This window comes from Ochotona princeps, chromosome 32 (genome assembly GCF_030435755.1).
Source record: "Ochotona princeps isolate mOchPri1 chromosome 32, mOchPri1.hap1, whole genome shotgun sequence".
Taxonomy (NCBI): Eukaryota; Metazoa; Chordata; class Mammalia; order Lagomorpha; family Ochotonidae; genus Ochotona; species Ochotona princeps.
Window position 1 is genome coordinate 8,484,837 of NC_080863.1, and position 17,693 is coordinate 8,502,529.

The 17,693-nt window shown below is 44.0% G+C and overlaps 1 protein-coding gene across 1 annotated transcript in view; it reads left to right on the top strand.

The window, feature by feature from the left end:
• The first annotated feature begins 2,185 nt into the window (after positions 1-2,185).
• ORC5 (origin recognition complex subunit 5) overlaps positions 2,186-17,693 on the top strand; it is a 41,930-nt gene continuing 26,422 nt past the window's right edge. The window contains exons 1-8 of the mRNA XM_058657526.1: positions 2,186-2,372; positions 4,927-5,019; positions 6,151-6,351; positions 9,848-9,922; positions 12,163-12,274; positions 13,754-13,884; positions 16,605-16,653; positions 16,739-16,829. Of these exons, the coding sequence (XP_058513509.1) occupies positions 2,301-2,372; positions 4,927-5,019; positions 6,151-6,351; positions 9,848-9,922; positions 12,163-12,274; positions 13,754-13,884; positions 16,605-16,653; positions 16,739-16,829 (824 nt within the window). The 5' untranslated portion in view covers positions 2,186-2,300. The remainder of the gene's footprint in view (positions 2,373-4,926; positions 5,020-6,150; positions 6,352-9,847; positions 9,923-12,162; positions 12,275-13,753; positions 13,885-16,604; positions 16,654-16,738; positions 16,830-17,693) is intronic.

Below are 17,693 nucleotides of genomic sequence, written 5' to 3' on the forward strand. Positions count from 1 at the left end.
GACACTCAACTACCCCGCTAAGAATTCTGCAATCCACCGAGGCATTGTTGTTTGCCCTTGTGAGATGTTTTTTTGCAACTAATGTGAGCTTGGGACTCAATGTTGCTGATCACGTCTTGGTGAGTGGCCCTTTAATAACGAGGACATTTAATGACGAGGACATTATTGGCTACACTCCTGCTTTTCGTTCTGCAGGTGAGAAAGCTCCGACTCACAAAACCAGCATGGCTCGGGCATAATTCCCAAGTGTTGCAGCCAAGATTCTAACCTGGTTTTGTGCTTTTATAACATACAAGAACGCATTCATGAATATTTACCAGCTAAGTGAATACAACATTTTTAAAGAAGTGTGAACTCGGCCTAATAAAATTTTCTTCAGAAATGCAATATTGAAAGTTTTAAGTAGAGTAATATAAAAATAATTGATCTGGGTGCTGCAGTGGAAGAGTTAACTGAATTGCTTCTTCACCTTAATATTGATTTAATTTCACTGTAATATTGAATCTTCATATATTACACCACATAACTCACTTTTAAGTATAGTTTTATTACATTTCCTTATTGCTTTCTTTTTCTTTTGCAGTATAACTTTTGAAATTTATATCATTAAAATAGATGAAATAAATCTGACTCAAGGCAAATTTTAAAATATTATTCAAAAAATACTATATAAGAATTCTAACGTATATCACTAATTTTCCAGGAATATCAAGCATTAGAAATTGTTCTACTAGGACAAAAACCATTTACCCAACAAAATTAACGCAGGTCAAAAATTTTTCCTGGAGCTGTGTATAGCAAAGGTTTAAATTAATGTGATTGGACATGTGAGAAACATTATATTTAAGGGTGATGTAATTTTAAAAAGGAGATGTAGATGCGAATAAGGAATTAGTCACACATTTATGTAATTATTTGCCCATTCTAGAATTGTATTAATTACTGCATGTCAAGGCTCGTCGTTTGAAGTGCTCAGTAATCTAATTTGGACGTCATTGTCTTGCTTTTACATTAGATGTTTCATGAGAATAGCTAAGATGACACACACCTCCTACAGCCTCAATAGATACTACGAGAATGAATGAAGGCATTAATTTTTAAATGGTGTTCAAGCCCAGTCAGTGCCTCTAAACATCACAATGTTAAGATTTACGTGCTTTTACAGTTGTAAGTATTCTAGCTTATAAGATGTCACATAATCTTCGTTGAGAAGGTTGGGAGGGTCTATAGTATCAGGTAGGTAATATGATAGGACAGTTGTTTTAGCTTATATCTCCCTCCCCCACCGCCCTGCCACAGAGGATATCAAATGGAAATGAATGTGACTTATTGGGAAAGTGCTTCCAGATGAATGGTTCAAACCCTGCACGGAAAGGTGAATAAAATAAGAAACGAGACAAGAGACATGAGCTTGGATTTTAGAAATAACTAGCTATTTGAGTTACAGACTGTAAAAATCTGGACTAATGGATTATACTCAAATTAATCCTTTTAACTATTGCAAATGGGTGTGTGGCCCATAATCTATAGACAGGTTGACACCCACAATTTAAATGTACATGTTTCAGGTAGTTGCACGGCCTCTAAGCTAATACCCAATTGCTTCTCTCCCTCTTTGGCAGGCAAACAAGTTGAAGTTCAAACTGAACTGCCATCACTCTTCCAAGGTCTCACTACTTGGAAACACCTTGAGTTATTTAAACCCTCTAAATCCGAGGGGAGTTAGGGCTCCAAGTCTTCTTTTCATCAAACGTGTCTAGCTCTTGTATCTTTACTTTCAGAAACTTTTAGTATCTGGTTTCTGGTAGATGTGCTCCAGTCAGGCTCGTGAAAGCCCCAGGCGTTATTCTCACTTTTTGGTCCTGGACGCCACAAATCTCCTCACCACACACACACACCCGGCTTCATTGAGATTACGGTTCCTGAGAGTCTCGGTGCGGGGAATGAAGAGAACTCACTTTGTTTCCAGCACTCAGGCGGCTGGTTCACCTTCTCTTCCCTCCTATTTGCGCTCTCCGGCGGGAAACGCGGCGACCGAAAACGCCTGTTCAAGTCAGCAAACACCCAATGACCAACGAGAAGACCTCCGGCGCACACCGTGGCGGACTAGAGCGGCAGCGACGCTCCGCGCACGCGTCACGCCGACGCCCGGCCCGCCCCGCCCCACGCCGGGCAGGTCTAGTTTCCGGCGGCTGGAAGCGCGGATTTTGGCTGCTGGAGGGAGAGGTGGCCGCTGGTGACCGGCGGGGCGGCTGGCCGGTGCTTCCCTGCCCTCGCTGCTGCTGCTGCTGCCCGTCAGCATGCCTCCTTTGGAAAGCATGGTGCTTTGTCGCGAGTCCCAAGTGGCCACTTTGCAGTCCCTATTTGGAGAGGTAGGCTGGACAGTCTCTCTCTTTTTTTTTTTTTTGCCCTAAAAGATGCTGAGGGTTGGAGTGTTTTCGTGGCGTTGAGACCGACTCCGTTAAGAAATGAGAAGAAGATGAAAAAGAAGAGTTTCGTGGTGGTGGGGGGTTGAGAAACAGTAGAGCCTGTATTTATGCGGTTGAGCGAGGGATTCGGTTATCCGCCGTGCGCGGGGCCTCTGGGCCCAGTCCTTGTCCAAGTTTGTGGAGATGCTGCGAGGCCCCCGCTTGTTCCCGCAGCCCGGCCGCCCGGGTGGTGTGCACCAAGGCTGTTTTGCGCACTTTCGTGGGTTTTTATCTCCCCCGTGGTAGCTCGCACCTCTCACGGAGGTAGCGGCCAGAGGGGATGGTGGTTTTGGAGGGCCACCGCACGGTTGAACGAGCCCCCCAGCAGCTCCTCTGGGCTTGTGAACGACCCAGAGGAGCCCTAGTCCACGTTTCTTCTTTTCCTTGGTGCACCCCGGGGAGGCCGTCCTGTTGTCCGGCGGGACGCAGTAGTAGAGCAGGCAGGACCTGGGTCTGTCGTCGTTGTTAGGATTCATACTGTGTCTGCGCCCATGGTCTTTGTGCCTTGGAGTTGGTGATTAGATCTTGAAGGAGACTACGGGGGCTCTGCTGGCGTTGGTTCGATTCCCAGCTGCTTCCCATCTAACTCCCTGCCGCTGCACCTGGGAAAACAGCAGAGGGTGGGCCGAGGGCTTGGCCTCTGCACCCGCGAGGGAGACCTGGATAAGGCTCCTGGCTCCTGGCTCCGGGCTTGCCCACTCCCTCTTTTGCTGCCTTCTGGAGGGTGAACTAGCAGATGGACGATCTCTGTCTGTCCCTGGCTCTGTGACTTTTTAAATAAACACTTAAATCTTAATAAAACAAGTAGTATACACATTTCTTGATCATCTAGGGTTTTTTTTCCTTAAGATTTATTTATATTTATTTGGAAGATGAAGATACAGAAAGAGACGTTTAATCTCTGGCCAGGGGGTGGTCACCTGGGTCTCTCAGGTGGAGGTATTCAGGCCACCTCCCGCTGCTTTCCCACTTGTTGGGAGCTGGGTGCCAAGTGGAGAAGCCTGAACTGCAATCCGCATGGGATGGTGGGCCCCATCTGCTTTGTTTATTTTCCTCCAATTAGAAACGAAGGGGCCGTGGAAGTGGCAACGCACTAGGGAAGTAACAGGTTGAGTGAGTGAATCGTCGGGTTATAGGGCTTGCAGCTAGAGTTAACTGGATTGTCGGCGTTTTATTGGTGGTGTTCTGTTCCCTCACTGGAATCGTGGAACCCAGCTCCGTTCTACCACAAGTCCTGCTCCTGGAAAGAAACGCTGGCCACCAGGCGTGAAGCAGGGCTGCCTGAGCGGCGGGGTCAGAAAGGGCGTCATTCCCAGGGCAGCTCAGATTGAGCTGTGTTGACACCACTGGTCTGCAAGACGCTGGGCGGGTGGGAGACACCAAGAACTGTAGCAGAGGACTGTGACGAATCGTGTGGTGTTTGTAACATGGATGTATTCATTCAATGTTTACATAGCTACTGCGCGCCCTTTGCCGGTTCAGGCACCATACTAGATCCTGCTTTGTTGCGGCTTGTGTTAGAGAGGTTTACAGAGGTTAAATAACAGTGCAAGAATTGAATTGATCACCCAGGTAACCGCTGGAAAGATGTTATAGGATGGGGGATAATGCTTTAGGCACCAAATGATAAAGCAGACAAGGGTGGCAGCATTCCAGGAAGGGAAGGGTTCAGTGTAAGTTGGCATAGTCTCCCTTGAACGCTTCTTCACTTCTCTTTAAGAGTGGAATATGTGTAACATTTTGGATAGCAGAGATGTTGAGTATGGTGCATTTAATACTTGGCAAAATTTTTTTTGAGCCAGTTCATTTACGATTATTATATACACAGTTTTTTGTTAAAGGATGCATGTGTTAACATATCCATCTGGTGTTAGTTCATCATCAACAGCAGTTGAGCTGTTTTGGTCACAGGTGTATGCGTTCAGAAAGCTCTTTTCTGGGTTTCTGATCCATCCTGCCTACCTTGGACATTGGAGTGGGCTGAAGGTGCCTGAGCCTGTTGCTGTGGGACGTTAAAAAAGACCCAAAAATTCCTTCTAGCCCCTTGATTATATGTGCTTATAAACAGTGATGTTGCAGCCTACAGGGCTATTAAATTCTTTTAAAAGGATTAGGGCAAAAATGGAGTATGGAAAAAATGATCCTTGGAAAGCTCTTTCAGTCTGTTATAAAGTTGAAAACACACTTTCCTGTTGCAGGAATGTGCGTGCGTAGCCCTATGTGATAATAAACAGTGTAAATGTGTGTTAGCTGTCAGGTATAGTTTTTAGAGAAATCTTCATTTCATAACAGAAAATGTTTACCAAGCACTGCATTTAGTCGGACTGTAACCGTGAACCCACTGTGTGCCCCCTGCTAACGCTACTTGGCTTGAGCGTTTCTTTTGGCATCTGAAGCTTGGTCACAAGTTGGTGAATATTTTATCAATTTCATAATCTTTATCTTCCCCCCCCCCCAGAGACATCATTTCAGCTTTCCATCCATTTTTATTTATGGACATACTGCCAGTGGGAAGACCTATGTGACGCAAACTTTGTTGAAAACTTTAGAGGTAAGAATGACCCCAAGCTGAATGCTAATTGAGTTTTTCTCATAGGTCGCTAGAAGTGCGGATTAACTTTTGCTTGAATCCCTTTAAACCTCGAATGACTTTAAACCTTGAAAGGTGCGATTAGATCATTTGAATCTTGATGCTAGAAATTTGTTGTTTAAGTTGGGCCAAATTTCCCTTTTCCTTGTTCAGGTTCCCATGGTGCTTGTATCTAAATGACATCAGCACGGACGGAACTGTCCAGAATTGATGTTTGTGTTCTGTCTTCGTCCCTGTTGATGCAGTAAATCAAACCAAGGTGTGTGTGCTGTTGGTTGTACCCTTCAAAGCACTTACTGTATTAACCGTGCCTGTTGCTCCTGTTTCAGTTTTATTGCCATCTTTTCTTCCATGTAGTGGCACATTGTCTCCCAGTCCTGATCACGTCTTCACCCCGCAGCCAGCTCCTTGCAACTCCTCACGTTTTCTGGACAGTATTCAAGTGATTTGCCCAATACACAAGCCCCTCCGTGAACCACATCCGGGTTCTCTTTGGGCGTACGATGGTCAAGAGTTGGGGAGGACAGTGTGGCGGAGCTGTACTGCTCCTCGTCATTCAGCACCTTGAGTGTCCCCCGTGTGCACCGTAGGGATCGTAGTGACGACGTGTGGGACTGTACATAATGAAATCAGAGTTCAGCCACTGTCACATCTGAAGCCACAGCTGGGCCAAGTTTTTGCAAAGGGCCCTAGAGTAAATGTTGAGAACATGTGAGGGGAACGGCTTATATCTCAGTGACTTAGCACTGGCATGTGTAGACAGCAGTGTCCACCTCAGTGGGTGTGTATGAAGAAATGGGTAGCCAGCACACAGCCTACCTGTCGTCCTGAGATGCTACGTTACTGCAGCTCCACTGTCCTTCAGTCTCCTGTGGCCGCTTCCCATTGTTTCCCAAATGACAGCCAGAAAATATCAGAGCCCTGGGGACAGCAGTCTGTAGTGGTCAGGCTTCTGGAGAGGACAGGTTGGAGACCAGTGTACTGGGTGGGGTAGGTTGTGTATAGAAGCACGCCTGGAGAATGGCCAGCAGGGCCGTTATTACAGACAGATGCCGGCTTTGTTGGTCCTGACTCGTTGGCTCTGGTTTCCAGCTCCCGCACGTCTTTGTGAATTGTGTTGAATGCTTCACCCTGAGGCTTCTTTTGGAGCACATCTTGAACAGGTTGAGTCTTCTTGGCTCTCCAGAGGACGGCTGTCGCGCCGAAGTAACCTGTGACACGTTCAACGACTTCGTTCGCTTGTTTAAACAAATGACCAAAGCGGAAAGCCTCAAGGATCAGACTGTGTATATTGTAAGTATCTGATCGTATCACCTTTTTGGAAAACATTCTTCACTCGGTCAATGTCTACATCCTTCTTTTGACTTCCAGGATGTACACCGCTCCCTGCAAGGTGCTTCTGGGAGTGCAGGAATGCAAGATGGGTTCTTTATGCAAGTGAAGCTTTGTTTAATACAAGATTGTGACAACTTAGTCACATGTGACCTTAATATTTGATAACTGATGGCTAAGACGCCTACTGTACAGGTGCATCTGGTACAGCTTTGTGAGGCGACAGCCTTCGAGATAGACCTGAAAGATTGAGGGCATTGTGGAAAGAAACTGATCATGATTTCATAGGGAAGAAATTCTGTAAGCAGAGTGATGCAGGCAGGATCAGTGGGTTGTGAAACACGGAGGAAGCTGGGGCCAGATGATGGAGGAACTGGGGAAATACTGCTTTTATTGGATGCACACAGAAATTTATTTCCCCAATAGTACAAACATGCATTATGAAGTTCACTCTAAAGTCATGGTCGTGGGTCGATTAGAGGGAGGTGGAAGACTGTTTTGCAAAAGCCGAGAGAATCGTGAAGAAATCATAAGGGCTGGTGCCACACCGGGGTCGTGGGAAGGAGTCCCCCCGCCCAGTGAGACTCGCAGCCCTGGAGAGACGCTGCCCAGCGGGAGCCGGAATCGGGCGAAGAACGATTTTCAGGCTATTTCATCTATTTACACGGTAACAAAGTGGACCTTTTTCCCAGAGCTCAGCAGCCATGCAGAGAGAAATTAAATGGGAAAAGCAAATGTCCAACTTGTCAGTTGCGTGTGGAGTAGTTTTATGGGCAAAGATGAGTTATTTGATTTAGGTGGGCTAAGTTTAAACACATGAAAATGACTAGTACACAATTTAAGACTTGTAGAGTAGACTTTAACCATAGGCGATATATTTTAAAACCCCAAGTAGATGTTTGAAGCCGGCATAGTAGCCTAGTGTCTAAAGTCCTCACCTTGCACATGCCAGGATCCCATATGGGCTCTGGTTCATGTTCTGGGGGCCCTGCTTCCCATCCAGCTCCCTGCTTGTGGCCTGGAAAGGCTGTTGAGGACGGCCCAAGGCTTTGGGACCCTGCACCCATCTGGGAGCTGGATCAGAAGTGGAGCAGCCAGGACACGAACTGATGCCCGTATGGGATGCCGGTGCTTGAGGGTGGAGAATTAGCCTGTTGAGCCGTGGCACTGGTCCCACTGTATTTTTACCTTTTTACCCAGCAGAAGTGCTTCACGGCTTCTCTGGAGCTTATCACAAATGCCAGCTTTCTCAAGTAAAGTGGCTAAGGCGGTGTGATACCGCTGAAGTCAGCCTGATAACCAGGAGAGCTGAGTGAGGAGCGGGCAGGCAGCTTCAGACAGCGTGGGTGCCCTGGAAAGGGGGTGCTGCCAGGGTGCTGCCAGGGTGCAGTGGGACAGATCTTGTCACGCTTTTCAGAGCCACGCACAGGTACAAACTTGATTATTTCTGAAATTCCCCGCTTCCTATTCTCAGACAGCTGTTGGCCGTGGGTAACTGAAACATGGCAGGTAGAACTGCAGGCAATGGATGAGTGCTGTGACGTATTTTGGTCAGTGAATCCTTCTAATGCGCATTAGCATGTTTTGTAATGTACTCCCCGAAATCTGAATTCAGTTCTGATGAATGTCTTCTAAAAGCTGCCGTAAGTCCATTGAATGGATCAAATCCATTTTTGTGTTTCCCAAAACGCATACAGCATTTTACACATTTCCTTCTGCATTCGAGTTTCATTAAGTTTACGTATTTAAATGTTATTGAGGACTTCCTGTGTGTCAGAAGCACTTTTCTAGTTTCTGAAGATAGAATAAGGACAGTCTGTGTTCACCTGCAGCTTACAGTATAATGAAAGCAGACAGAGCACAAGCAGGGATTGTGTTGGAAAAACGGCAGTCAAAAAATGCAACCTTTATAGGGTGAGACAGAATGATTGCAGAATATATAGCCGATCCTAGCAAGTAGAGTTTCAAAATAGTGTCTTCAGGAGGAAGGATAGTCAGTATTCTGGATGTAGCCATGAGCAGTAAGGAGGGTTCGTTTGGTTTTTAGCCCCTGTGGATCAAAGTAGGTGTTCAGTGAATAGATGTTAGTTGACAAAAACAGCTGGAAAATCGTGTAGATTTTCAGTGTAAAACATTTTCTTAGAGTAGATCTGTAGTATATTCATCTGTTTAATATGAATTGGTAAACATCAATGCTTAGGAAATAATATAGAAAGGTAGCCAAGAATGTTTCTAGTCAGTAAATTAGTTTCCAAATTGAGAATCTATTAGAATGCCCTAGCATAGATTATTAAGAAAAATGTTGGGATCTGAATTAGGATTTTGACTTTGAATATTCATTATCTGATAATCGCTTTTGAGGAAGGCGCTGTCATTAGAATACCATAAAATCATTAATTATAGTGGGTTAACTTATTAAATCAGAAGAATAAAATGAATTTACTGCTTCATCTTTGAAATGTGCATTGAAATGAGCACAAAATGGACCAGTTTATTTGTACTAATGAATAAGAATTATTTCAAGCGAGATTGATGGGACATTTTCATAATGGGAGCGCATAGTAGAGAAACTAGATTTTATCTTAGCAGTAAATAATCTTAGCTCTGTTTTGGCTAAATTAGGATTTGAAATGCTTACTGTGAGTATTGTACGTTTTGTGAGTATTGTACACCAGTGAGCCCATCACTCAGTTACAGTAATGTTAGCAAGTGGCTAAACTTGGGCCACCTGCTTTTGAACGATAAAGACATTTTACAAAACATAATCCTAATAGGATTGTCCTAGCACTGAACAAAAATCGAATCTTTCTCTTTTTAAATATTTATTTATTTTTCGTCGGAAAGTGAGATTTAAAGAGAGAAGGAGACAGGAAGATCCTCCATCCGCTGGTTCACTTCCCAAGTGGCCGCAACAGCTGGAACTGAGCCGTTCCGAAGCCAGGAGTCAGGAACTTTGAACCTTGAGCCTCTTCCTGGTCTCCCACGTGGCTGCAGGGTCCCAAGGCTTTGAGGCCGTCCTTCACTGCCTTTCCCAGGCCACAAACAGGGAGCTGGAGGGAAGTGGAGCAGCCGGAATACGAATACAGCCGGTGCCCATATAAGGTCCTGGTACATGTAAGGGGAGGACTTCAGTCAGTAGGCTACTGCACCAGGCCCAAATCTAATCTTTCTTACCATTATTAGTTATTTAAGTATTAAAAAATTGTCATCAGGACACCTTATCCATCATTTCGGTAGTACTTCAAATGTAGCTACTTAGACAGCTAAGTTAAAATGTAGTATACTAGTCTATTTATTTGGCCTATTTGAAATGTCTTTCTACAAATGTAAATAGCATTTCGAAAAGTTGTGGTTTTTCTTTGTCAGATGAGAAATTCAGGTTTTGAATTTTTCCAGTATATCATGTAAATGTTTTATAAAGGGTTCTGTAAATTGAATTTTTTCTCCTTCTTTTAAGGTTCTAGATAAAGCAGAATATCTAAGAGATATGGAAGCAAATGTTTTGCCTGGGTTTCTCAGGTTGCAAGAATTGGTAAGTAATGTGTTATGTCGGTTCCCCCCATAAGCTAAGCAACCGATTATGTTGTCAAAGTCTTTTTTTTTTTTTTCATTTTTACTAAGAGGTTTGCTAGAGTAAATGTTGGGACACACGAGTTTGAATTCTCTACAAGGATTTTTAAATTTACTGTTCAGTAGCCTCAAAGCGCTTGGTGTGGCTGTTCAGGATTATCTAGAGTTCTGGTTTTTTTTGTTTTTTTTTTTTTTTTTTTGAGGGTGCTTCAGAACATCAGTGGAAAAAAGGAAATTAAAGTTTATTTTGATGCAAAACAGTTTTAAAATCCTTGTACAGTTTTTTCTAATTTGCCTTTTCTACAAGCTTTTGAAGCCCCTTAGCTTTGTATTTCAGTTTGCAGTTGGTACCAGATGTTTATGTCGGTGTGAGTGTCGCGATCCAGTGAGAAGAGGGGTGGGGGAAGCTCACTGAGCATGTGTGGCGGGGAAGCCAAATAGCCACATGGATTTTGTAGCAGTCTGAGTAGAGACAGTTGCTGAGAGAATTCACTCTTACGCAATTCTAATTAGCATAGGGATGCTCAAAGAAGATCCCTGGGTGTTTCCTGTTAGGGACATATTCACGTAAGAAGTAGAGGTTGAGTTTTCACAAAAAAGGATGCTTAAAAAAAAACAGAATGCTTTATGCTTAAATTATTTGGTTGTCAATTCCATTGTGTTTGTAAGGTTTACTTTTTGTTTTATAATTTTGTGTTTTGAGCATACACACAGCCTATACTTAGCTAGTTTTAACCAGGTATGCATTAAGGTGCTAAGTAACAGTAGAATGTGTAACAGGAGAGACCTGGAAGAAGCTTAGGGCATTGTCCTTTTCCCGAGTGCAGGACGTTACTCACGTTGGAGGAACTGCTTGTCCAGGGGCCGTCCAGGTGCTATGGAAACAACTGTTGAGCAATAGTTCTGCTCCTGAAAGGTGCGGGGCACAGTTAAGGGACAGTTAAGTTTGCCTGCTGGTGGTCTCTGCCGGGAGTTCCTCAAAAGATCCTTTTTACTTAATGTTGATGCGATAGATAATAGCATGTTTATTTGTATTTTTAGTGTTTACTGAGCACGAGTTTTACTTAGTGATTGATAGATGAATAACGTTGAGGAAAATGTGTTGCTGGCATGTACCGTTAAGGAGAGTAGGTAGTATGGAATATCTGTTTTCCTTCAACTAACATTGACTTTTCTCTGGGTTGCTATAGGTTTTTATTATTATTATTATTATTATTATTATTATTATTATTATTGGAAAGTCAGATATAGAGAAAGGAAGATCTTCCATCTGTTGATTCACTCCCCAAGTGGCCGCAATGGCCAGAGCTGTGCCAATCCAGAGCCAGGAGCCTCTTCCAGGTCTCCCACACAGGTGCAGGGTCCCAAGGCTTTGGGCCATCCTCCACTGCGTTCCCAGGCCACAAGCAGCAAGCTGAATGGGAAGCGGGGCTGCCAGGATTAGAACTGGCGTTCATATGGGATCCTAGCACGTGCAAGACGAGACGTAACTGCTAGGCTACCATGCGGGGACCCACTATAGCTTTTTTAATGGCGAGAAATGATAAGCTACCTTTTTTTTTTTTTGAAAAGTGATTACTTATTTTTATTGAAAGGCAGATTTTTCACCAAGAGAGGAGAGACAGGGAGAGAAGGTCCTCCATTTGCTTAATGACTTCCCAAATAGCCACAGAGGCCAAAACTGAGCTGATCTGAAGCCAGGAGCCAGGGGCTTCTTCCAGGTCTCCCATGTTGGGGTACAGGGGCCTAAGAACTTGAGCAATTTCCCAGGCCACAAGCAGGAAACTGGGTGGGAAGTAGGGCAGCCAGGGTACTAACAGGTGTTCATATTGGGATGCTGGCACCACAGGGTAGAGGATTTTAAGTTGTTCTATTACCATGCCAGCTCCTTAACTGTGCCTTTTTAAATGTATTGATTGAATCTGTATAACTTGAAAATTCCCATAAATGGGCTCAGCCTTAATTATTCAAGTACTTATTTTTTCTTAATGTATAAAGTAAACCCTGTGTGATTGTCTTAGCATCCGTGGGTAAGTGAGATGCTGACAAACCTGCAGATTTTTTGGAAAGTTCAGGTAACTACCTGTGAGTATTTGCAAGTGAATGTACCAGTGATGTATGTTAAGATGTTGCTGGAATTTTTGAGAAGAGAAATCCCAGTGGAGTTATGACTTCGTACTGCCATTCCTCCTTCTTTTACAGACCGACAGAAACGTTACTGTCATCTTTCTCAGTGAAATTGTTTGGGAAAAGTTTCGTCCAAACACAGGATGCTTTGAGCCGTTCGTCTTGTATTTTCCTGACTACAGCATAGGTAACTTTTGAAGCACTGTGCGGGCAAATGATGTTCCGTAGAATTATCATTGTTTGAGTGATGAAGCTTCTGTTTGAATTGGGATGCGCCCTAAACCGACAGGGTTCACACACAGTCTTGTTGATATTGAAATTCCATTTTAAAGCTCTGAGAAGTTGTTCTTGTTCAAGTACTGACGTTTTTTGAATGAGAAACGTTCACATCTGTGCTAAGAGCCAGATTTTCATCACTTTTTTTAGGCACTACTTTATACAGCAGTTGTGACATGCGTACAGTTGAATGAGACAAAACATGTTAGAGTCCTCTCGGAATATTTATTGGTAACATCATTTTGTTAAAATACCGCTTGCATCTATTGATTTTGTGAGTCTCGTTTTTCATTTCTGTAAGTCGTGTGTTACCAGCCGTTAACCCTAATGTGTCCCTTTCAGTTGAGGCTTGAACTTAAAGTTAAATTTCATAGATCCCAATTATCTTGAGAAGATCACCTTAGCTCTTTGTGTCGCCGCGTATCTCTGTGAATTACTGCCGGGCTGTCGGTGTATGAATGTCATTCTTCTGCTTGAAAGCCAAGGACTGTGAAGCTTAAAGTAATGAGCAGGTTATGAAGAAACGGCGTTCCATGACCTTGGCCTTGTTACTGCTGTGTCTCTGAATTAATCAGTTATAAATATTCATCATTAAGATCAACACATTTTTGTCTGTTTTCACAAGCACTACAATCAAAAAACACTTTCAGCCATGGCTAATTAACTGACTTATTTTTTTTTTTTAAGTTCCCTAAATAGGAAAAGGCATACCTTATTTTCAGTAGCTCCTCATCCATTAAAAAAAAAAAATCATATAATTAAAAGGTTTAATTTTTTTTTTTTTAAACTGGAGGTCTCTTGAGTCTCAGAGCTCTCTCTCCCACGTTGGGTACTGGGTCTCAAGGACGTGGGCCGTCCTCTGCTGCTTTCCCCGGCCATAAGCAGGGAGCTGGATGGGAAGTGGAGCAGCCAGGACGCGAACCAGGGCCCATGTGGGATGCCAGGGCTTGTGAGAGGCCTCACTTAATAGGCCCCGTGGGTTAAATCATTGCCTGTTGGGAATGATTTCAATCTCCAGCCCTTCTTTCTGGTGGGTTGGGAGGGTGGGACCTCTGGTCTGACTGCAGTCCTCTTCCCGAAGCTACTGAGAGGCCCAGCTAGAGTCAGCTCGTTATATAAACGCAGGTATGCTTCAGAGATGCTGCTTATGAATTACAAAAGATGTTCCTCTTACCCCCTGACACTTGGGAAATTCCACAGATATGGAAGCTCTGTACCAGAACCAGAGCTGAGACCAGATGTCTCTCACTGCATCACAAAACAACACTTGGCTATTCTACTCTTGGAACAGTTTTGTTTTGGTTAAAAAAAAAAAATCCCTTTTCTAAAATGCTGGAGAAGACGCTGACGCCTTGGGAATCATTTAAAGTCTGTTTCGTCTTGTGAACAGGAAACCTTCAGAAGATCCTGTCTCATGACCATCCCCCCGAGTATTCAGCCGATTTCTACGCCGCCTACATTAACATTCTCCTCGGGGTTTTCTACACTGTTTGTCGAGATCTGAATGAGCTCCGACATCTGGTGAGTGGCTTAAACATGTGCGTGTCTCTTCCTGTCTCGTCCCTCCCCAGGATGGGCACAGGACCTCGCTGAGAACGGCCGTCTCTGTGGCCATCAGTTTTGACCCGGTCTGAAAGCTTCCCTTCACCTTCACTTTGCCTTACAAGTGTGACTTCCTTCTTTTCTCCAACTACAGGGAAAAAACTGGCGTTCCATGGAAACCACTTCCCATGTTATTCATTTGTGCATTTATTTATTTATTTATTGGTGGCAGATTTCTTCCAGGGTTTCTACATGTAATATTTGTAGCCTAGATTTTTTTTATTTATTTATTTATTTATTTTTTTTTTAAAGATTTATTCATTTAATTACAGTCAGATATACACAGAGGAGGAGAGACAGAGAGGAAGATCTTCCGTCCGATGATTCACTCCCCAAGTGAGCCGCAATGGGCCCATGTGCGCCTATCCGAAGCCGGGAACCTGGAACCTCTTTCCGGGTCTCCCACGCGGATGCAGGGTCCCAGTGCATTGGGCCGTCCTCAACTGCTTTCCCAGGCCACAAGCAGGGAGCTGGATGGGAAGTAGAGCTGCCGGGATTAGAACCGGCGCCCATATGGGATCTGGGCGCGTTCAAGGCGAGGACTTTAGCCGCCAGACCACGCCGCCGGGCCCTAAAAAATTTATTTTTGTTTGAAAAATTTCCAGGGAGAAGGAGAGACAGAAAGGTCTTCCATCCGTTGGTTCACTCCCCAGATGGCCACAACGGCTGCCAGGAGCCAGGAGCCAGGAGCTTCCTCTGGGTCTCCCACACGGGTGCAGGGGCCCAAGGCTTTGGGCCGTCCTCTTCCCCAGGCCATAAGCAGGGAGCTGGATGGGAAGTGGAGCAGCCGGGACACAAACTGGCTCTCATATGTCATGCCAGTGCTTACAGAACTGGGTCCTTGCAGGCAAAGGATTAACCCATGGAACCATCGTGCCAGCCCCTGTAGCATAGAATTTAAATGGATCTGAATGTAGTTAGAAGCTTTGATTGTGGGTTTTTTTCTTCGGCCACTGACCTTGAGATAGTAATGTTTGTATAAGAGATTAAATTTTTTTTTTAATTAGAGTGGATATTTATATTCTACAATCAGTCTGGGAAATGATCCTGTTTAATTTTTCTTTGAGTCCTTCACTCGGATTGTGAGGGTGTTGAGGGAAGAGGGGAAGAATGTGTGGCTTCCTGAAGCCTCGCTTTAATGCCTTAGATCTTGTCTCTTATGACTGAGGGTGGTAACATGCCCAAGTGGCTTTCAGAGCAGCAGGTGCTGCACATCTCGGCATATTTTCCTTTGTCCTGAAAGGCGCCACATAAACATAGATGCTGAGCAGGGCCCGGCTGTGGGGACCACTGGCTGTGCTGCTCCTTGGTGCTTGGCTCCCGTGGGACTCGGACCTACGGTCAGAGTACAGACACAGAGGGGAAAAGGCACGTAAGGAGTGCATTTCCAGTAAAACGCACACACACAGTGAAGGGAGAAAAGTAATATGAAGGGCATTTTTGAAAATGCTTTTGTTGTCACTGGGGCATGTTTGCATTTAGGGATGAGGCTTCGGCTGTGTTTTTGGAAGTACGCTATAACTCTTCCCCACTGTAGATAATGCTAGTAAATATAAAAAAGGATCTCAAGCACTTGAGAAACAGCAGTGTTCTAATATTTCTCCCTTTCTAGAATACTTTGATTTAAAATTTTAATTGTTTGAAACTTTGTGAGCGGCACGGTTTTTCCAAAGTTTGGTAAATCACCCATAAAGCATTCTTTTCATTCATCGTGTCTGTATTGCTTTTTCTTTTTCTCCTTCATTTACCTATTTCTTTATTTTTATTTGCAAGGTAGATTTTTCAGAGAGGATCGCAAGAGTGGAGAGAGGGAGAGACAAAGAGAACAATCCTCCATCCACTGGTTCACTCCCCAAGCAGCTGCAACAACCAGAGCTGAGTTAATCCAAAGCCAGGAGCCAGGAGTTTCTTCCGGGTCTCCCATATGGGTGCAGGGTCCCAAGGCTTTGGGCCATCCTTGATTGCTTTCCCAGGTCACAGGCAGGGAGCTGGATGGGGGAGTAGAGCAGCTGGGACACAAACCAGTGCTCACATGGGATCCCAGCATGTCCAAAGCTAGGATTTAGACACTGGGCTGCTGCAGCGGGCCTGGCAGTTTGCTTTTAACCATTTGGTTGAAGCTGCTTTTCCATGAAATTTGAGTGTTGACTCATGGAGTACTACTACATCAAGGTTCAGAATTCACAGAAATTCCAGGGACCCTATTCTGGGAGAGTTTCTTGGGTTTCATCCTCAGAGATTCTGATTGCCTGTTCCTGGGATGCTGCCAGGGACTTGGGTTTGTAACAGCCCCAGGTGATGCTGTGGAATTAGTGTGTTCAGACCTTGAAAAGGAGAGTTGGTTCTTTGGGTTTAAGGTTGATGCCTGAGTGTTTTGGGGTCCCATGTGACATAATTATGAACTACAAATTGTGCTTTGTTATTTTGTATCTAGAGGCTAATACAGGATTACGCAAATCAGAAAGATTTGATATGTTCTTGTACCTGTCCCTCGTTCTGTTGTAGCAGTCAGCCATAATCACGTTTTACTTGAGCAGCTGGATTTAGATACAGTTGTCTAAATTTTTATAAAAATTTTCTTAGAAAATAAATTCTAATCATCAAAGATCAGTGTGGTTTTTCTTCTCCTTCATTTCCAGGCAGTGCTTAATTTTCCGAAGTATTGTGAGCCTGTGGTGAAAGGAGAAGGTAACAGTATAAGCTTCCCTGTTAGTAACCCTACTGAGCGGTATTTTCATCAGGTCTGAGTCATTGTGTTCTCCCGTTGGTGTAGCAAGCGAGCGTGACACGCGAAAACTGTGGAGAAATATCGAACCTCACTTGAAGAAAGCCATGCAGACTGTGTATCTCAGGGAAGTATCAAGGTAACTCACTCATCTGCTATTTCGATATTGTTGGTTTGGGAGACTTGTTTGACTCAAGTCTGTATGTTTTCCTTTACATTGCTGGGGAAGGTTACGGAATTCATTCATGTTCTTTGGTTAGGGCAAACAATTTTTAACCAGTATTTTTTTTAATCTGGAAAGTTATAGGAAAATCCATACTCGTTTTGTTTTTCCTGTTTCCGCCTGGTCTTTGAGTGAGATACTGTAGGACAAGAGCCGTCTTAAACCCGCATTTATCTATGCAAGTTTCATAGCACTGAAGGTACTTGCAAAGCTGGTAGCAAGTGATGTTGGTTGAAGAGCTGGGTTTACGTTTTCAGCTCGGCCGTTGGCTGCTCTGGGTGATGTCAGCAAGTCATGCAGAGCCTGTAGACTGTTGCGTCTTCCTCCACCAGTCCTCAGAACATTTTTGTGGTATGTGTGAAAATGATCTGTGGCCAGTCAAGCACCTGTGGATATTACAGTAAGCCTCCGTCACAGAACAGCGTAGGAAACCTGCAGGGATCAAAGCTGTCTGCTTTTCTAGCTTTCCAAACAATCTGTGACTATTTTTCCCTCCTCCCTATTTTGTTTATTATTTTTTTCCCTTCAATTCAGTTAGCTGATTAAACTGCAGTTTGGGTAAATATTTAATCGTTTCTTAATTAGCAGAAATATTACAAAGATATTCTTGTCTCCCTTCTGTTTTCAACAATAAAAATTCTCTTGATAGGAGCTTTTCTATGTCGCAGAAGGGAAAACCTTGCCAAAGACAGGAAAACTTGTAGAATTTTTTGAACGATTCCTACATAATATTGAAACCCACAGGGTGATTGTGGCCAGTTAAATCCAACTTTGCACACA